At 48.9% G+C, this 20314-nt stretch overlaps 7 protein-coding genes across 7 annotated transcripts; 2 read left to right on the top strand and 5 right to left on the bottom strand.

Annotated features, from left to right (window-relative positions):
- Window positions 1–1961: 1961 nt before the first annotated feature.
- N7525_009507 (uncharacterized protein) lies at window positions 1962–6447 on the top strand (the record flags this gene model as incomplete). The annotated part of the gene is made up of 9 exons (XM_061214757.1): window positions 1962–2408; window positions 2460–2682; window positions 2735–2766; window positions 2816–3589; window positions 3643–4356; window positions 4412–4628; window positions 5222–5255; window positions 5386–5790; window positions 5862–6447. 9 exons carry the CDS (start codon window positions 1962–1964, stop codon window positions 6445–6447), a joined length of 3432 nt encoding a protein of 1143 aa, XP_061069188.1.
- A 980-nt stretch (window positions 6448–7427) lies between these two features.
- Window positions 7428–7646, bottom strand: N7525_009506 (uncharacterized protein; the record flags this gene model as incomplete). Its single annotated transcript, XM_061214756.1, has 1 exon — window positions 7428–7646. One exon carries the CDS (start codon window positions 7644–7646, stop codon window positions 7428–7430), a length of 219 nt encoding a protein of 72 aa, XP_061069187.1.
- Window positions 7647–9685: 2039 nt separating this feature from the next.
- On the bottom strand, window positions 9686–11091 carry N7525_009505 (heme-dependent oxidative N-demethylase family protein; the record flags this gene model as incomplete). The annotated part of the gene is made up of 5 exons (XM_002563563.2): window positions 9686–10008; window positions 10069–10141; window positions 10204–10394; window positions 10448–10522; window positions 10587–11091. The coding sequence occupies 5 exons, from the start codon at window positions 11089–11091 to the stop codon at window positions 9686–9688; spliced, it is 1167 nt and encodes a 388-aa protein (XP_002563609.2).
- Window positions 11092–11828: 737 nt separating this feature from the next.
- N7525_009504 (uncharacterized protein) lies at window positions 11829–13457 on the bottom strand (the record flags this gene model as incomplete). The annotated part of the gene is made up of 2 exons (XM_002563562.2): window positions 11829–12818; window positions 12873–13457. The coding sequence occupies 2 exons, from the start codon at window positions 13455–13457 to the stop codon at window positions 11829–11831; spliced, it is 1575 nt and encodes a 524-aa protein (XP_002563608.2).
- Window positions 13458–15224: 1767 nt separating this feature from the next.
- Window positions 15225–16772, bottom strand: N7525_009503 (uncharacterized protein; the record flags this gene model as incomplete). The annotated part of the gene is made up of 1 exon (XM_002563561.2): window positions 15225–16772. One exon carries the CDS (start codon window positions 16770–16772, stop codon window positions 15225–15227), a length of 1548 nt encoding a protein of 515 aa, XP_002563607.2.
- A 635-nt stretch (window positions 16773–17407) lies between these two features.
- On the bottom strand, window positions 17408–17800 carry N7525_009502 (uncharacterized protein; the record flags this gene model as incomplete). Its single annotated transcript, XM_002563560.1, has 1 exon — window positions 17408–17800. One exon carries the CDS (start codon window positions 17798–17800, stop codon window positions 17408–17410), a length of 393 nt encoding a protein of 130 aa, XP_002563606.1.
- A 664-nt stretch (window positions 17801–18464) lies between these two features.
- N7525_009501 (Aldehyde/histidinol dehydrogenase) lies at window positions 18465–20183 on the top strand (the record flags this gene model as incomplete). The annotated part of the gene is made up of 5 exons (XM_061214755.1): window positions 18465–18522; window positions 18578–19032; window positions 19093–19935; window positions 19985–20105; window positions 20161–20183. 5 exons carry the CDS (start codon window positions 18465–18467, stop codon window positions 20181–20183), a joined length of 1500 nt encoding a protein of 499 aa, XP_061069186.1.
- Window positions 20184–20314: the final 131 nt, after the last annotated feature.

The following is a 20314-nucleotide window of genomic DNA, read 5'->3' as shown; positions in this document are numbered from 1 at the left end:
TCCAATGCCTCAAATTTAGGACAGTACACCATATTACTCCATATTTTGAACTCTTATAAATGAGTTACAAGACATACGTCGCCTTGAGACCACCCAAAAGATAACGGAATGCACACATGGCGTCATTTGCCACACATGCTCCAAAGTTCTTATCCGTAGGCTCTATACAACAAATTCAAATGCGGAACTCAACAATTTAACGGCTAGCACAAGTCTCCTAAAAATGGGAAGGAAACTAGTAAGGAGTCTCAGACGCAGACGCATCGATCAAGGTGCTATATTCTTTGTCCGACCTGTTCATAAAGACAGAAGGGATATTTGGACCTGTAACTATTTATATAATGCCAACACCTTCCTGGATGAAGATGAGTGGTTGCAAGGCAAATGAACCAGCCTATACAGGAGACCTCAGTCGTGTCATGAGTAATATATATCTGACACCACGTCCACGTGTACCTAGGTAGTTTCAAGGTTACTTAATCAAGGAACTACCTGAAGAATCTATGTATAGCGATAAAACGAGGGGAAAACCTAAAGTACATTAACCAAGACCTCTTTTAAGCTTAAAATCGGGATATGTCTTTTATAATGAATGTCGAAGCTAGGCGACCAGGGTAGATAGTGACAGACGATGCAAAATATAATGGAGTACATAGTATATGGTAGCTATACGGTCGTACTGTTATAGGAACCTAGACACATTGTAGGCATGTACATGTAGGCTATGTCTACTGTAACTCTTAACTTCGGATCGAGACGTCTCTCTTCAAAACACCATGTCCCTTTCACATGCGGAGTAGATCTAACGAGCAAGGGTTCGGATAAATCAGCTAAAAGTTCCAGAAATATGCATGTTTAATTGGATTCTGCCTATGAGTCACGGATCTTCGTATAGCTAACCAATTGGCATCAACTAGGGAAAAAGCCAAGCCTAATAGTAAAAGCGAGAGCGAGCATGATATCGGAGTTAAGTGAATCGACTAGAGTAGCCTCCACTAGAGGGAAGAGAGTATCAGTATCAGACAGAGGGCAATATACTATTTCATCATAAGATATAGTTATACTCTCTATGTAGTTATATGTATTTTTTCCCTTAAAGATGCGTTGGCCAGGTGAGATCATCTGGCGATAAGCCAAAATCCTCGGAGATAACGGATTAATCATCATTTCGTCGGGACCTCCAGGTGTTCCAGCTTCAATTTCTCATCTCTTTGTTATCATTAACTCGAAAAGGGACTCTGATCGCGACGCTTGAATCGAAAATATCAACAGGACCTCCGAGTCTGATTTTGGCCCCTGTCCACGCTTACCCACCCGCGCGTCATCTCACCCCTCCTTCAGCCCTCGCACATCGCAAGCTTCGACACCGCACATCCTTTCATCGCATTGCCCCACAATTCATCTAGTGATACTGTACCGCCTAGATCACATCCCCGACAGCTCAAAAATATTCGCGAACAACATCAACTACACCTCAGGTTATAGGCCTGGCGCGGTTGCCTAACGACACGAGCCAAATCCACTGGCATTGACGTTGCGCCCAATTAGGCATACGTTGCTACGACCGTGAAAGGGAACAGAATTTGTGCGCAAATATTCGGGAGTGGGCTTGCAATCAGTCCGAAAAGATAGTTCGGATGAGCTCGCAGAACAACTAAGTGGCACATTTGATTCGGTCTTAGGGCTGTGCGGACTGCGACAGCGTGTTCAAGAGCCCCGCCCGGCTGGAACGTCGACTTGACTCGCACTGCATCGTCTGTGCCTGCAGGTTTATCGACGACACCGCAACAAATCGATTACCCTTCCATGATCATGCCATACCCCACCAAAATGACCCCGACACCTCCTTCTACAAATTCCTCGAGTGCTGGCCACTCTCCAGATTACAGAGTCGTCCGGAAACGAAACCGGGTACCTTTGTCATGTGGGCCTTGTCGGCACAGAAAGTAAGCATTCAAGACATGGCTGAAATCTTTTGTTTCTCCCCTTCTAACGGTTCCAGGCTGAAATGCAATCGTACACATCCTTGCGAAAATTGTGTCAAACGAGGGGATGCTGCTTCATGTAACTATGCGCAACCCAACTCGCGCAAGAAGAACCCCCAGCAATCATCTACTACACCGGATGATATGCAAAACCGCATCGATCGGTTAGAAGGCTTGGTCCTTTCATTGATGACAAACGGCTCACAGTCTGCGGGCCCGAATGCTGCCATGGCCGCGATTTCAGGTGAAAGTAGTGCGGGCTCCACCCGGTTCTCCCATGACCTCGACGCCGAAGAGGAGGGTATGGAGGGCGCCGAAGAGAGTGACACGGACCAGGTGACGAAGTCATTTGGCATCATGAAGATGGACAATAACAAGTCCTATTACATCAGTGACGCTCATTGGGCGTCTGTATTGAGTGATGTAAGTTTGGGTAGTTTGACCAAACCTGAGTCTTTCTAACCTACGAAATAGATCGCCGAGGTGAAAAGTTTTTTCTCAACGCACAAGAAGCAAATGGATGCGCAAATTGAGAAAGTCAAAGCGTCCCAACCACCTAGTGAGGCATCAGGCTCGACTTTGTTGTTTGGTATCAATAAACCAATGAGCCGTGGGGAGATCATGTCCGGTTTGCCTTCGAAGTATACAACTGACATTCTTATTGCTCGCTATTTCAACTGCTACGACCCTGCAACTCGTCAGTATTTGCCGTTTCCATAGCCCGTGATTTTGTTACTGACTTTGTCTAGATGTTCTTCATGGGCCGACATTCCAAGCTCAGGTAAGCTCTTCGAGAAGTTCGTTGTGAGTCCAGGCACTGACTCTGCTAGTATAATAAACATTGGGATGATCCTAGCGCGACCGAACTCGTCTGGATCGCCATGCTCTTTGGAATGATGAGATTAGCGATGCTGTCTTACCACCGCGAAGGCGACGAGCCACCCGAATTCCGGGGCAAGTCCTTGGACATGGCCGGCGGATTCCGAAATTCTGTAGCACAGTGCCTGACATTGGCTGACTACACGAAACCCCACCCCTTCTTGATTGAGGCGCTTGTATTTCACTTGCATGGCGATTTCTCTCTGACCCGAGAGGCGGACATCTCCATCTGGGTCATGACTGGCGTTGTTACTCGCCTAGCAATGCGATCAGGGTATCACCGTGACTCCAAAATGTACCCAAACATCACACCTTTCCAGGGTGAGATGCGACGTCGGGTGTGGACTTTTGTGCGCCAAGCCGACATTCTATTCTCATACCAGGTCGGCTTGCCGGGCATGATCCGAGGTGCAGATAGCGATACTGAACTGCCACGGAATTTGTACGATGATGATTTTGATGAAGATTGCAAGGAGCTCCCGCCGCCACGTCAACTGAACGAGCCCACACCCATCTCGTATTTGATTGCCAAGGCGCGCTTGTCGTATGTATTCGGTCGCGTGGTTGAACAAAGCTCTTCTGTGTCGTCCGTCCCATACGAAAAAGTAATGGAACTGGACGCAGAACTCCGACAGGCAAGGGACTTGATCCCAGAGCACTTACATATTCGGCCTATGGAGGAGTGCCAGTTGGATCCTATCAATATTATCATGTCGCGGTTTTCCGTAAGTCACCCGAAAGCGGCCGGCACTCGCATAGATACTAACCGTTTGTGCAGGTAATGGCTGTATACGACAAAGCTCAGTGTGTGCTTCATCGCCCGTATCTGGTTCGCGCCCGAGAAAATCCTCGTTTCACCTATTCTCGGAGGACATGTATCGACTCAGCAATGGAGTTATTGCGGGTCCAGGCGCTTCTGCACGCGGAGACGCGCAACGGACGCCTCCGCAGTCGCCAGAGCCGAGTAACTTCCCTCACTTCAGCGGACTTTTTACTAGCAGGCACCATTGTTACTCTCGACCTATACCACGGCCTGTCATTGCAGGTCAGCGGCCGGCCATCAGGAGACACGTATACATGGGGCCGAGAGCGGCGCGATGAAATGACCGCCGCGATCCAACACTCGAAAGAAATTTGGGACGAGTCGCGTGATGAGAGCATGGAAGCATGGAAAGCATCCACTGTTCTCGGTGTGATGCTCAGCAAGCTACACATGACGGTCCCAGGCCTTGAGAATAGCGCCGGAGCTGCTTCATTTGAGCCACAAGACGAGAAGCAGAACGCGGCCATGACCCTCGGCCTACTGAGCAGCGGAATGAGCCCGATGAACCCGGGCCAGCCGCCGTTTGCTGATCCCATGTTCAAGATGGGAGATTCGCCGATGGGAACTGGAACAGGTGCTGTGGGCGCCTCGGCCGAAATGCCGGGTGCTCTTTCGCCCTTTAGCAGCATGTTCGGGCAGATGCCGGACATGCAGGTTAACCTTGATTGGGTAAGGATTTTCTTTTTTCGGGATCCTGATCTGAATGCTAACATGTTGACATTAGGATGCCTGGGACACATACATCCAGAACCCAACCCTCGACACAACAAATCAGTTCTGGCCTATGATGGATGCACAGCGCCAGGCAACCCCACAGTCTGGAGGCATGTCACAGCCTTCAGTGTCTAGTCCTCTGGCCTCAGGGCGGGTGCCATCAATTAGTGGTGTTCCACGGATACCGACAATGTACTCAGCATCCTCCAACAGTCCCGATAGTGCAGGTGTGCCAGTGACAGGATACGGCATGACGCCAATGCCTCAACAAAACGATGGTCGGGGCCAAGGCTCCCAATGAACAAGCTATATTGGTATTTATTCTACACGATTTATTCTCTCCTACTTTTGCCGGAAAATGCTTTGCGCTGGCCGTTTTGATACCTGGAAATGTTTTGTTGGTTTCTTGCTCGGATGACTTGAAGTGACGAAGCGAGTTCTACTTCTTTACCGGATGGATAGGTATGCGCGCTAGCGACTATGATCGCCATTTTTGGTGGATGAATTCAGGCGATATGGGAAAGATGTTGTCTTTTTGATGGATTCTGTTGGTGTTGGGGTTGTTTAATGTATCATACCATGAGGCTATTGTCATATATTCCACTCTGAGTTATAATATCCCACATTTAGTTCGAGATTTATCTTCATCTAACCCTAAATATCCTAATAGTTATTCTCTATATAAATTATCTAGTCCAGTTCTCAATGCTTTGGTCTACTTCGCTATCATTGGCGTATCAGTCACGTGTCGGGACTTATCGGGGAAAAAGTTATCTGGCTTCGCGATTCTTCTACAGTCAGTATTGATTTTTAATTCAAGATCAAAGCATCTCACGCTGTTTGATTCTCAAGATGTGAGTTATACCAAGTGCATGGTCCGAGTCCGACCCCGAGCCCGAGACCCTACGCCTCATGTTCTTATCTTCTCTGCACTTGCTGGCGCATGCAACATGTGAAGATAATTGCTAAACGACTCATTTCCAGGCATTGCTTCCGCCAGGCCGTTTCTCGGCTTCAATTACCCCCCGCTGCTTTGCGCTCATCGGTCACCCCCTCTAGCGCAGTGCTGCGTTCGACATGTCCCACTCCTATGCGGTTCGCCTACCCAACCATCGCTCAGACACGGTTAAACTCGACGAATGGGGACGGTCAACGAACTCCGATTAGATATATTGAGTCTGTTCAGCCACCCAGGCCAGACCAAGCCCGCCTGCAGAAACTAGAACGCCCACGTCCGCTTTTGAACGAAGGCCCTGTACCGAAGTCCACCCTGTACGTCGGCAACCTGTTCTTCGACGTGACCGCGGAGGACCTGCGCAAACACTTTGAGAAATACGGAGCGGTGGAGAACGCACTGATTGTGCACGATGCCCGCGGGCTGAGCAAAGGGTGAGTCCCAAGCACCGACGATTGACAGCGCAGCCGAAAGCCCGCCAGACACTGACCCAGTCTCGTTACAGTTTCGGCTATGTCACATTCAGCACAGTCGAGGAAGCCACACAAGCAATCACACAACAACACGGAGGCATCTTGGAAGGTCGCGAGGTGGTGGTGCAGTTTTCCAACACGACATACAGAGCCATGGCCGAAAACAAGCCCAGCAAAACCCTTTACATCGGAAACCTCCCCTACGAATTGACGGACCAGGATTTGCAGGATTTAATAGCTGATCTTCACGGTGTCACGGATGTCCGCATCCCCGTCGACCGTCGCACGGGCTTGCCGCGTGGATTTGCACACATCGACTTTCTCGAGCAGAGCAACGCTACCCATGGCAAGGAGCTTCTCTCCCGTAAGGAGCCTTACGGCCGTAAGCTGTTTGTCAACTTTGCTAGGCGCAAGGTCTTATCGCCTGAGGACTTCCAGCGTTACCAGCAGAAGAAGCTGGAGAAGAAGAAATCCTCCGGCCAAACCTTGGATGTGAGGAAGGGGTCCGAACTGCGCGAGGTGCGCGAGGTGCGCGAGGTGAATGAGATTGGGGAGGGTAGTGAGGCGAAGAAGGCCGAGCAGGTGGTTGAGCAGACTGAGACTGAGAAGAAGCAGTAGAGGGGGTCGTGTATGAATAATGATGTGTATAATAATGCCTTAGATGGCAAGCTGGAGCTATTTTTGAATCGCGATGTATATTAAATAGAAATGATCATATCTATACATGGGAACGTACTATTGTCTGTCATAAAAGTGCATCAAATACCCCTCGTTGCAGGTTTCATGCTCTTCCCGTAGGCCAAGAGCTGCTAGGCAATATTTGACGGAAGGCGGCTGTATTGTACCTTGCGTGCAGATCATGGAGGTTGACAAAGATGCGATCTGTAGGAGACTAGATAACAACTCATGACAGTCAGAAGAATTCCGAGAACGAGGTTTTAATGAAACTTCTGTGTCTCATGTTTGACCTCTGGAAAGGTGAGACGGAGAAAGAGAAGGAAGGGATTTAATATTCAGGAGACAACTCGATATAATCGACATAGAACAGTACAACCACGTACTACACCGTACACGTCTACAACATATTTAGGATATGAAAGAGCCAAATTTGCCATTGGGCGTTCCCTTCTTCAGTGAGATCACTGACCGGGACAGACTGCCTAGAACAACCATTCTTCCTATTTCTTATGCATTCAAGCAATATGCTGCCACAGCTAGCGCTCTAATTGCTGATCGAGCGCTATTCCCCCTCTAACGCTCGAGTGGAACGTCGGAACTTGGGTAATAGCCGCTGCCACCTCAAGTTCGGTAATATTGTGAGTCTGTCGCATCTATGCGACATCTTATTCGGGAGTATCACGGCCAATTTGAGATTCTAACGCCCAAGTCGATGTTAGAAGGGCCGTATCAGGTATCGGACAAGCTGTTTCAATTCTTCAACGTCTTGTTGACGCGGAAATCCCCTTGGTTGAACTCGGGTTGTCGACTTCCGAGCCTGATTGAATGGCAAATGGATTTTCACTCGGATCGTCCTTCCTGGACCGATCCTCCATGGACGAGCTGGACCGCCTTCCGCACCAAGAAGCTCACCTCACTACCTATCTCCCCCACTCTTCTACCCCGTCCTCAACGGGAAGAGTAGGATAGGCGAGGTGGCCAACAGCTTCACTCCGGGCAACTGCTGGCGGCAGGGCTCCCTGCGTCGGCCACCACTTGCAGCCGCGCGACGTTGCAATCTGTTGAAAGCTAGTGTGATGTCGGGCCTTGATTTGTCTGCAAGCCATGAAGACATCCAGAGAACCTCCACGATCTTTCATTTTGGACCAAATTTCACGACCTCAATATTGCTTGGAGCTCCTTCAGACAGTAGTTGTTCTTGGGTAACCAAACGAGGTTCATGGATGCAAGCGTGCATCGGATATCTAGGGTCCAGTGCGTGGTCAATAAGAGAAGGGTGCTTGTTGGAGACACGAGACATACCTTTTTCATACCCGGGAGCTTTTGTCCCTTGGCCTAAATCGCAAATCCCACCTGCACGGTAATGTAGACCGACACGAAGCGAATGATGCTGAAAAGGGAAGAAGAATATTTGATATTGAGCCCCTATTGGCCGGTTGGCGGGGTGTTGACGAGGGAAGGATCGATATTGACGGAGACGGCTTTAAATAGTCGATCAAAACGCGGTGGATGACAATGCTTGCTATGGTCAAGATGGAAGTCATATTGCATGTCCAACGTGCACCGTTTCCTTATGAAGTATCCCCTCCCACATCACTGGTAGACCATTTTATGCAATCCTGCCAATTGATCGATAGTCTTACCGAAAATGCCACTTGTTCCTGGAGTGAAGATGAGATGTACTCATGAGAACAGCGTGAAGGCACCAAGTCGCACAGTCGGCTATGGGAGAGTGACAAGACAGAGCGTTCACGAGTTTGATGGTACAATCCAGATTTTGGTGTTGGGGACTTCGTGAACAATTAGCTATTTCTCCTTGCTGGATGTAGCTTCCACTTCATCCGGGCCGGTTGTGTGGATGACTAGGACTAGATAACCGACAAGACGCAAGTTGGTTGTTGAGAACATGGTTCATCCGGAAAGAAGAACAAGCAGTTGCCTGTCTCAACACAGCGTATCCGTGGATGCGGATTCCTCTCAATATCTCAACGATTGGCTGGAATGAGCCACTCTGGGTTGGGCAGATTGAACTCCGCTCCTTCAAGCAACTGAAATAAGGTGCGCCATTCTCGGTCTCCCAGTAATGGCATTTCGCTAAAGCAGTCGCGTTGAGGGGCAAAGACCGGAAAAATTGGAAAGTCAAATAAGGGTGTGCTCCCTTGCGCCGCTGTCATGGTAGATACCATTCAAGAATATAACAGAGAGGAAAGGGTGGCGGCGTTGGAGTTCTGGTTTATCTTTCGAGTACCGACCACTCATTGTGCAGCCAGAGGCACAAAGCTGGAAAGATTGAAAATCCAAAGAAGGGTGGCTTCTTGCACGTTGCATGACCACCGGGGATACAGCGAAATGAGGGTGTTGTTGAAGAAGAAGCAGCAGAAGCAGCAACGGAAGCGGAAGGCAGAAGACGAAGAAAAAACGACGACGGTGGTTGACGGTGGTTAAAAGAAGGTGAAGAGGTCGCAGACCGAACTGCTCAGAGGCCAATAGACGGATAGGACCCGGTGCGATTTCCTCCATGGAAGGGGAGTGTGACAGATGGTCCTCACACACTGTCTAGTATTGGTGAAGCCTAGACAAGAGTGGAGGGAGTACGTGGTGTATCTGTCGTTGAGCCGAGAGACCGGCTGGTTGGTGGAGTGTTGACGAGGGAAGGATCGAGGTTGATGGTGACAGCTTTAAATAGTTGATCAAGGCGTGATGGACGATAATGTTTGCTATGGCCAAGGTGGCAAATAACAAAGAGCGGCAGGTCTATTGTGGTTGCTATGCTCTGTGGAAATCGAGGGATGGCCTGTTGGTGGGGTGTTGACGAGGGAAGGATCGAGATTGATGGTGACAGCTTTAAATAGTTGACCAAAACGCGATGGATGGCAATGTTTGCTATGACCAAGATGGCAAATAACAAACATGGCAACTATATTTGTGGGTGCTATGCTCTGTGGAAATCGAGGGAGACAGTGGAACTGTATAGAATCAGATCAAGAATGACATAGTCCTCGCACCAGAGGTGCCTTATGGCCAATGATGCTATATGTACTTAGTTCAATTGCCCACTGGAAGGTGTACATGGTCTATGTTACAGTGTCTACACTGGGGAACTATTCTCCGTTTATCGAAGAGCTCGATTCACAGCCTGTAACTAAAAACGAAAAGGGTAAAGCACGCACAATGCAATTTAGTAAGGGAATTCGCCCTCTGCTCCCTTCACAAGTCCCCGCTCCCGCTGCAATCGATTCTGCTCGTCTAGATACGGCATCAATATCTTCTCCCAGCTAGACTTTCCTTTATAGTAAGAGACAGTCTCATCCCAGTTCTGAATAGCCTCCAACAACCGACCAGGGATATAGGGCTCCTGAGCCAATTTTGTCATTGGCTCGAAATACGTGCGAATGGTGAACAAGGTTGCCCCCGAGCGTGGCAGCCGACGTAGTGTTTGTCTTTCCGAGCGGAAGTGGATCTCGTCGATGGTGAGGTCTTTTCCGTTGGCGGTGGCCCATGCTGGTGATTAATGTAGTTAGCATCTGTTCAATGCATAGAGGGAGGGAACTGGAAACGAACAGGCAACTTCTGTTCCTTGTTGATCGCCCATACGGTGGGACCAGTGAAGTCCGTCGTCCAGTTGGATAAAGAACTATTATGTTTGTTAGGACGACATGCCTTCGATCAATGAGACAGGACGCAAATTGAACATACATTATTTCTCTCCACTGGCTTATCCGGGGTAAGCTTGAGCATGAACTTGTTCATGGCCTTTTGTAACTTGGCCGCGTAGTGGGGAACGCCGGCCTCGAAGTGAAGCGTGTCTAAGGACATGCGGAATTTCTCTCTGAGACGCCAGAAACCGGGGAGACAAACAGCGGCCGCGTCGAGGTGGTATTCTCCGTCTGCATTGTGTTAGATATTACACCTTTCAAATTCTCAAGCGAAGATACCATACCGTCATTTTTCACCATGAGCACTAGATCATCCTGAACTAGCAGAGCTGATGTCGCGAGAGCCTCGTCGGGGGTTGCTATAGCTGAGAGTTAGCTGAGAACCTTCTTGCAGCAGTGATCAGATTCAGCATTTGAGCATACCCGCTGGAAATTCAAATGCCTCTCCAGTGAGGCTATTGTGCACTTTCCCTTCTTCTAATCGGAAGGTCTTGGGATAGCGATGTGTCAGATGACGGACCAATTCCTCATTGAGCTCAAAGCAAGCATCTTTTGTGACTGCATTATCAACGTATTTGATGTGTTCTTTGAAATCCTTTTTCAATTCTGCCGCTTTTATATCGTGGTATCGAAGAAAGTAGGAATCCATTTCGATCCAGTTGTCCCAGTGCAGTTTGCGAATTCCCATCGTAATGAAGTTGGGACCATGTCGGAATGGGCGATACAATTTGGGAGTGTTTGAAGTCGGGTCATCGGGATAAGGGCTGGGAAGTGGTTTGATGAATGGTTGTTTCTCCAGTTGTTGTATTTGAGAAGTACTGGATTTACGGTGAATTGGCCATTTCACTATTAGCCATGTGAGGACGGACATGAGTAGCCCTAGGAAGGGAAGGGTACTTGATGGAAGGATGAGATTGGTGGGAAGCATTGTTTCGTCCAATGTTGAAGTTTGTTGACGGTGGCACTTGTAGTCTAGCTGATGGAGAGCAGATGCTCTTAAATAAGGTACAGAATGTATACCTAGGTACACACATGTTGTACATACTAGGTTAGCACTCTAGAGTATATTGAACCCGCTAAACCCATTCAGGCAAATATTTTGGCCATAAACGACCTGACCAGGCAGTTTAAGTGTCCATCTGTTTAGGGTATAGTGCGTCCCGATAAGAGTCTCACATTATGGGGTCCATCCCTCCTTGTACCATGGATGGGGCTGTATTTAACGCCCTCTCATTGGATGCACCTTCCCCGCAATCCGGAAACTCGTATCTCGCTCTTTCCACCTGGACACTCCTTGACCTTCCCAATGTGGTAAACCATTGGAGATGCCGTCATATGCTCGGTTCACCGGTGTGGGGTTAAAAAAACCACGGCTGGTCTTGTCCCGTACCAATCGTAGCCGGCAAGATTATCGAACATTTAGCTTGTAAACGGCGGACCTCTTTTCGAATTAGATTTGCCTTTTTAGGTTTAATGTCAGAATACGCCGTCATGTAACCTCCCTTGGATGTCCTTAGCTTTCTCTCACCGCAATCTGGCATAGGTGTTATACCATAACATTGTACATCTCATCTAATCTATCTAGCATCTAGTCACTGGTGATCATAACAAGCTGCCTCGGTTTGGGTTATGCCGAGCCATGAAGTCCCCAACAGATGAGGAAGTTCAATCCCGTTTAGCCCGTTTCTCCAGCAGAAGTTTGCCCGACGGCGTGTCATCGCTGAATCCGGCAGCACGGGTGAATATTCGCTCACCCCGAAGCCAAGTCTCCCGAACAACACCCCTCAGTTTCTGGCCTTGATAAGGCGACATCTTATTCCGGAACAGCATGGTAGATGGCTCGACAACCCACTCTGCGGTGTCGTCGAAGACGCAAATATCCGCGTCCATTCCAACGGCCAGGTCACCCTTCTGCTTCTCCAAACCCACCTGGGCGGCGGTATTCATGCAGCAGAGCCGGACGATATCCTGGAGGGCGCGTTTCGTATTCTCGCCCTCCGGCGCAAAGGTCAGATTATTCCTGCGGCTGAATTCGGTCCACAGGATCGGGAGGCCCATACCGACGGAAGAGACACCACCCCAGGCTGTGAGGAAGCTGCCGTTGTGGGATGGAGCATCCGTCTGGGGAGGGATGTGCGGCGGGAGGAGCTTGAGATCCGGCGTGCAGGGCGAATGGTCCGAGACGACGGTCTGAATCACGCCGTCGTCGGGGTATCGCGCTAGTTCGGCCCACAGGGCATCCTGATTCTCTTGGGAGCGGATGGGCGGGCTACATTTGTAGCGGGTGTCACCATTGCGAATCTGCTCGGCGGCCAAGGAGAGATAATGGAAGCAAGTCTCTGCAGTGACGTACACGCCTTGTGCGCGGGCTTCGCGTAACATCGGAATGGCCTCCATGGCGGAAAGGTGGACGATGTGCAGGGCTAGTTCGGGCGCCAGATGGGCCAGGGACAAGACCTCTGCAATGGCATTAGTCTCATAGGTTGACGGGCGGGATTGCAGGTAAGTGAAATAGTCGTCCACAGGTCCGGTTGGTGAGAGGGGTTCCTCATGAGGTTCCTTTTCCGCGTGGAACATGAGCGTCGTGGGCTCGTCGGCCAATTCAGCCATGGCCTTCTTGATGTCTTCCGTATTGACAGCGGGGAATTCATCAATCTAGAAGGAGGTTAGCGCTGCAGCATCACAGAGTACACTTAGGTTGGTATTTACCCCACTATCGATTAGGAATCCTTTAAACCCACGGACGCCTTCATCCACAAGGGCTTTAAGTTCGTGAGAATTGCCGGGAATGACACCACCAAAAAAGCCGACGTCTACCCAGCATTTGCCCTGGGCTGCTGCGACTTTTTCTTTTAGGTTCGCAACTGTCGTGGTGGGTGGGATGGCATTTAGGGGCATATCCACAACGGTGGTGACCCCACCAAAAGCGGCGGCTTGGGTGCCTGTGTAAAAGCCCTCCCATTCTGTGCGGCCCGGTTCATTGAGGTGAACATGAGTGTCGATCAACCCCGGGAGGAGGACATTAGGGGAATGGTCGGTATACGGGATCCCCTCGGGGAAGTCGGTAGCGGGGAGAACGGAATCATAGACGGCGATGATCTTTCCAGTCACGCGAGAAATTATAATCGTAGCAGGGGTCAACTGGCCTGAGACAACTGCACGAGACGAAGCCAATACGGTGATTAAGGAGGAGGAGGAGTTTGTCGCCTCGGTCAACAGTTGGCCAGATATGCTTGATATCCAACAGAAGGAAGTCAGAATGTATATAAATAACCGCCCACTGAATAGAATCATATCTTCGGATTTTGACAGATCAAGAGGAGCCTCTAAATGTGCTTGCTGTATTCAGAATATCTTCTATTTAGGTATGGCTGCAGGGGCTTGATGACAGCTATTTATGCATAGTGCTAAGCCGGATATACTGAACAAGCCCTAAGAAAATATAAGATTCTTGTCAAGCCAAAAAAAAAGTCTAGTATGTAGATCGCAATAGCCGAAGTTTCCCCATTAGCGAGGGATTATCTAGAGGTTCTGAAGTCTCGACATATTCAGAATTGGTTGTCCCTCTGCTAAAGCTATATGTATATCTCCTTCTCTCTCTTCAGGCATCTCCGATTCTCTCTCACTTCTACACAGCAAAACTCCCATATACCATGCTACCCATGAACCCATTTCTATAAGTCAATGACATGCCAAGAATTGTTACTTTTACACCGTCTCCATCTCTCGACATGGTTGATATCATCCTGGCGAACGAATGATGGATAGCATAAGCTGCACGACTATCCACTAATGCTAGGCGCCTAGAAAGCCCCATTTCTTGGCTAGGCTCCTAAATTCAGGAGATTTCTTCACGATCTCCTTACGAGGATTTTAATTATATCCTATACTAGACCGCTCTAGACCAGCCTATAGTATACTACCCAGCGATAAATAATAGGAACGCGTTTTCTAGCGCCTCTATAAGGTACATATGTACCTAGGTAGGTCCAATATGATTACGAAGTGATACGCGACAGTGTTAAGGGTTGGTAGATAATGGCGGATTATACAACTACATAATAAGGAATCTGAGGATAGAATCTCGGACTCCAGTGACGTTCTTCACTGAGGTAAATAAGGGTGGCGCTAGGTGAGGGTAAAATAGTGATCGACGGTGGGCGCCGGCTCGCTCTCTAAAGTTACGGGTGGAAAGACGTCCCGGAAGTGGTCATTCTCGGGGTCATTTTCACAGACCCTTTCAAGGTCATATTCTAGTGGTAATCCAGATGTTGCTTACGTCTAGAGAGTGAGATGCAGCGATAACGAACCAGCTTGTTCCCTCGAGCGCCCATTTCGAATGACACTCTCCCCGCCACCCAAATAGTTCCCAAGGAAAATATGCCTTGTTCGCCTATCTAGGTCAGACAATTGTATACGCCTATACTATGCTATTCTAGCTAATGCTAACAACGATATACAGTGGATAGCGCGACTATAGATACAATCTTTATCCCGGAATAGGGAAAATAGGGATAGCTCGGAAAAAGCGGAAAATACTATAAAACTCAAGCACACCAATATCCCTATCCCGCGGATTAAATGCCCAATTTATATTGATAGATAGATACCTTAAGGGCAACGCTGGAATAGCTCAAGAAAATATTGATCAGTATAACCAAAAGGAACCAAAAAAGAAAGAGGAAGAAAAAAAAAAAGAAAGGGCCCGAGCCCGGGATTGAACCGGGGACCTCGCGCAATATTGCTTTGGGTGAACCCCTGGAGAGTTGGTTAGTAAATTGTAAGAGATTTGATCCGATTAGGAAGTCTTACTAAGCGCGAATCATACTGAAGAATTGTTAGTGGATGCACTTATTGACTGTGGAGCTGAAGAGCTTCTTACCCACTAGACCACCCGGGCACTTGTTGGAAAGTAGCAGTGTTAGAAGTGTATATATGTAATTTCTCATGAATATGCCAAAATAGACATCAAAAAAGTAAAAAAAAGCACGGTGGATGAACTCCATTTAAAGTTAAGAGCGCTCAGCCTCTTCTAGAGGCCCTTTGAAATCTGTACCCTAGTTAGTCTTCATCTTGGAGCCAGGAGGAGGTGAACTCAATCTTACATCTCCGCCCATAGAACATATACCAGCCCATACTTAAAGCAACACAACCCACGAACACAACCGACGCATAGGTCATCGTTTCGCTAGTGACAGGAAGCGTGACAGGCATGCTGAACAGAACAACCTGGAAAGAAATCCATAATAGCGCAAGGATATTCGCCGTCTTACCAATGAGGGGATTCAGCTTCCAGCGCGACTGACTAATTTCCACGCGGCGATCAACAAACAGACTGATAGCGACGGGAATCGCATACGCCACAGCCAACGCGATCACGCCCACCGACGCAAAAGCCGTGAATGCACTACTGCTTCCGAGGTAAGTGAGTCCTAGTAGCATCTCAACAGCCGTAACCAAGCACAGCGCTGCCAGTGGGCTGTCCCTGACAGTGGATGACCAGAGGTGCGAGAATGGGATTGCATTGTCGCGCGAGAAAGCCCAGGTACATCTCCCGGCGGTGGTTGTGATGCTGATGGAACAGAAAAGGGCGACGAATAGAACAAGGATCATGAGGACGATTGAGGCTGCGGGTGAGCCTGTCACTACATGGATAATATATGGCAGTGCTTGGCCGTATGGCGCGGTAATGATGTCCGCTAGCGGTGGAAGTGTGAAGCAAATTGGCACAGTGAATACTAGCGCTGCGGCACCGGCTACCACAGGTACCAGGCTGATAGCTGTGGGGATTTGGATTTCTGGGTCTGTACATTCTTCTGCCATGGAGGTCACCATTCCTAGTGCGGAGAATGCGTAGGCTGGAGGGAGGAGACCGATGAAAAAGGTGAAATGCTCCTCCCAGCCGGAATAGCTGGGATCATACCCAACGAAGCCTGTATAGGCATCGTGACGACCGGTCTTTGCAAGGACGAGGAGGGTTATGGAGAGTGTGGTACATGTGACGACCGAAAACGCTGCGGAGAGAGTGTCGATGAGAGGAAGGAGCTGGTCGGCGAAGAAGCATATCATGAACACCACTAGACAGATGGCGTAGAAGATGAGAAGTAGTTGCCAGTCAGAGGCTGTCCAGGCAGGATAGAAGATAGACACAGTTGCGACGATGAGAGAAGCAATTCCGAAGTTTACGGAAAGCGATATTGTCCAGTTCCCGATGAGCCAGATCCAGCCTGTGACAAATGAGACCAGCTTTCTACTCCCGCTGGTCTTCAAGAGCCGAAATGACCAGTGGTAGATACCAGATGAGGTCGGGTATCTCGAGGCGAGTTCTGAAAGAGATAGGGCAACGCAGGTATCCAGTGCCAGCACTACCAGAAGTCCAATGAAGAGTGAGAGTTGGCCGCCGCCATACACGGCGTTGATGAGGGCGCTACCGACACCATAGGGAATAGAGGCAATTGACAAGGACATGAATAGCATGCTTGACAGCTTGCGCGTGCGGCGCAGCTGAGGCTTGTACCCCAATTGGTATAGCTGTTCATCCTGATATGTGCCGAGCCCATGGGTTTCGACTTTGTCGCACGAGTCTATGCTCAGGTCTTGTTTCTCCATGCTTTTCTCCATTGGTTATCCCGATTGGGAATAGAAAAGACACTGATGGGGTTGTAGATTTATTGCGTGGGTATGTAGCATTGGTCTTTATACTGTTTCCCCACTGCATGTACTTGGATAAGAAGCTTTGTTCTAGTCCAGCAAGGGAAATCATTTGGGCCATTTGTCTTTTTGCCACGGCTTATGAAGAAGCCATTGGATAGGGGTCATATATCTACGGCCATACGATTTACTCCAGGGCTGTTATCATGGTTCCGGTGGCCAAGCCTGGGACTACGACACTTACGGTTAGACGATTGCGGGGTACGACATGGTCCATGGCAATCGTCCGGCTGGGCTTATCAGTGCCATTTGCCCGTGTCGAGCGGGTCGAAGGAATTGGCGTAGATGTTGCCCAAAAACTTTCCTAATTGGGGTTTAACTCGATGTTGTGAAGTCGATTTGTTTCGCATCTGTCAGGTATCAGATTACAGCTCCACCCCTCTTTGAATTCGGATCCATTCTTTGATTTATCTCAAAAGAAAATGCGGTTACGATTATTATTGAACGTCAAGATGCATTGCAAGGTAGAAGGTTTCATTGCGAGTTATATACACGAGTTCATCACATGGTAAAGCCCGCTAGAAGACAACCAGCTAGTAAGGGCAATGGGCCTCAACCTCAATTTCAATCACCATTCCCTCAATCCCAAGCTTTCCAATCTCCACACAAGTCCAAATGGGTCGGTGACCAGGAAGAACTTTCTTGAAATTGCCGGTGACCATATCGAATGTCTGGTCCACATTAATGTGATAGCTGCGCACTGCGTAAACATTTTCCCACGACAGACGCGAGTCGACACTCTTCAGGGCTTTTTCAACGTTCTGGAAAGCGACAGCCACTTGTTGCTCGGCATCAGGGTGGACATTGCCACTCTCGTCCCAGCCACCTTGGCCAGAGGTTTTGATAGTGTTTCCAATGCGGACGGCTTGCGAGTAGTGGAAGGATTCCGAGTTTGCCTCGGTGCCGGCGTAGTTGTAGAATTGCATGTTTGATTTATTGGTGGATTTAAATGATGGATGCGATCGGTAGACGAAGGAGATACAGAGGAGATAGGGAGTTTAATTGGCGTCTAAAGGGAATGGAAACAGTTAAAACTATTTAAACGGGCATTTATGGCATGCCCCTTGGAGAATGTACAGAAGAATGAGCCATTTCAAATATGGGAATTATTCTGCCCATGCCTTTAAAACTACTTAAAAAGGAATATCTACGTAATCTTCTATCAATTGTGGATGTTGGAGAGAATAGCCAAGATTTCGGCCTTTGAATTGACCCTAGGCAGGCTGGATGGGTTTCTTACTTGCCTTAGGGGGAATATTTTTCGACAACTTGCACGGCGATGACCTCAACGGGAAAGTATTTGGGCCAAATGATCTTTGAAATGTTAAATGACCTCCATCCTCGGCGACTACAGAATCGCGCGTCCCCTCATCTATGGTACTCCGCATTTCCCGAATAGGCAAAAAGATAGGCCACGACCAAACCGCTTTTTGCTTGGCTCCTCTTTGGAAGACATTGTTCTTTCAAAAAAAAAAAAAAAAAAAAAAAAAAAAAAATGAGATAAATACTCCGATTGTTTGCGAACAGTATGATATAAAGCCTTCAAGAATAGGATTTGCAAATCCTAGAAACTTCAATCTACACTTCACAATGGCTCAACCTATCCAATTGACTGCTCCTAACAAGACCTCTTATTTACAACCTACCGGTGGGTAATCACTTGCTCAGCAGCTTAAGTCCAGTCACTGACAGTTTGAAATAAGGACTGTTCATCAACAATGAGTTCGTTCCTTCTACCTCCGGCCAGACCCTTTCAACTGTCGACCCGTACGATGAATCTGTGATCGCCAGCGTCTCATCCGCCGGCCCAGAGGACATCGACCTTGCCGTAGCCTCTGCTCGAGATGCCTTCAAGTCGGAGGAATGGCAATCCTTGACCGGGTATGACCGAGGCCTTCTATTGTCCCGCCTTGCGGACCTTTGCGACCGCGACAAGCACATTCTCGCCACAATCGATGCATGGGATAACGGCAAGCCATACGAACAGGCATTGGGAGAGGACCTTGCCGAAGTAATTTCTGTCTTCCGTTACTACGGAGGCTGGGCAGACAAAATTCACGGTCAGACCATCCCGACTAGCGAGGCCAAGTTGGCCTACACTAGACACGAGCCTATCGGAGTGTGCGGGCAGATCATTCCTTGGAACTATCCTGCTATGGTATGTCACAGAAAAGCACCCCTTGACTCAAGCCGTTCAGGCAATGCTAATGCCAAGTAGATGGCAGCGTGGAAACTTGGACCTGCTCTCGCATGTGGCAATACCGTTGTCATCAAAGCTGCGGAACAAACCCCGCTCTCAATCTTATATCTGGCTTCTTTGATTAAGGAAGCCGGCTTCCCCGCTGGAGTGGTAAACGTTGTCAATGGCCCCGGTGCCACTGCCGGTGCCGCTATAGCATTGCACCCGGGCGTGGATAAGATCGCCTTTACTGGCAGCACTAACACCGGAAAAGCCATTATGAAGGCGGCTGCCTCAAACTTGAAGGCAATTACCCTCGAGACAGGTGGCAAGAGCCCCTTGCTCGTCTTCGAGGATGCCAACCTCGACCAAGCAGTGAAGTGGTCGCACGTCGGCATCATGAGCAACATGGGCCAGATTTGCACATCCACCTCGCGTATCTATGTGCAGGAGAGCATCTACGAGGCTTTCGTCGAGAAATTCAAGCAGTACACTATTGAGAACTCTATCGTCGGCAGCCAATTCGATCCCCAAGTGAACCACGGACCTCAGGTGTCCGCTGCACAGAAAAGTCGCATTCTGGGGTATCTCGAGACCGCCAAGCGGGAAGGCGCACAGCTTGTTCTTGGAGATGACCAGCCTTCCCCGGATGCCAAGGGTTATTTCGTCAAGCCCATTATCTTCAAGGATACCAATCGCGATATGACTCCCGTGCGGGAGGAGGTCTTTGGCCCCTTTGTCGTGATCCAGTCTTTCAAGGACCAGAAGGATGCGGTTGATAAGGCTAACGATACCGAGTATGGACTCGGTGCCGCCCTATTCACGGAGAACATTACCCGTGCTCATAATGTTGCAGCTGCTATTCAGGCTGGCATGGTTTGGGTATGTACTTGCAGATATAATTGTTATGAGAATGCTGACCCCTCGATAGATTAACAGCTCGCAAGACTCCCACTTTGCTATTCCATTCGGTGGGTACAAGCAGAGTGGTATTGGGAGAGAACTGGGTGAATATGCCCTTTCGGCCTACACTCAAGTGAAGGCGGTTCATGGTCAGTGTCTTTCTCATTATCTTGGGGGTTGCGACCGGTACTGACACTGTTTTAGTGAACTTGGGCACTTGGCTTTGAACATACAAGGAAAATCCGAATAGTACATACATGTATTTGATAGATAAATAAGGCCGAAAAAATGAATCGATTACCTCAAATAGTACATGTTGCCACTTGTATACCTCCGTACCTTGTACCTCGTGAATCCC

This window comes from Penicillium rubens, assembly GCF_028828025.1.
Source record: "Penicillium rubens strain IBT 27055 chromosome Unknown utg000003l_segment0_segment0, whole genome shotgun sequence".
NCBI classification, from domain to species: Eukaryota; Fungi; Ascomycota; class Eurotiomycetes; order Eurotiales; family Aspergillaceae; genus Penicillium; species Penicillium rubens.
Note: the sequence above shows the minus strand (reverse complement) of the source record. Positions and strands in the feature narration are given on the sequence as shown.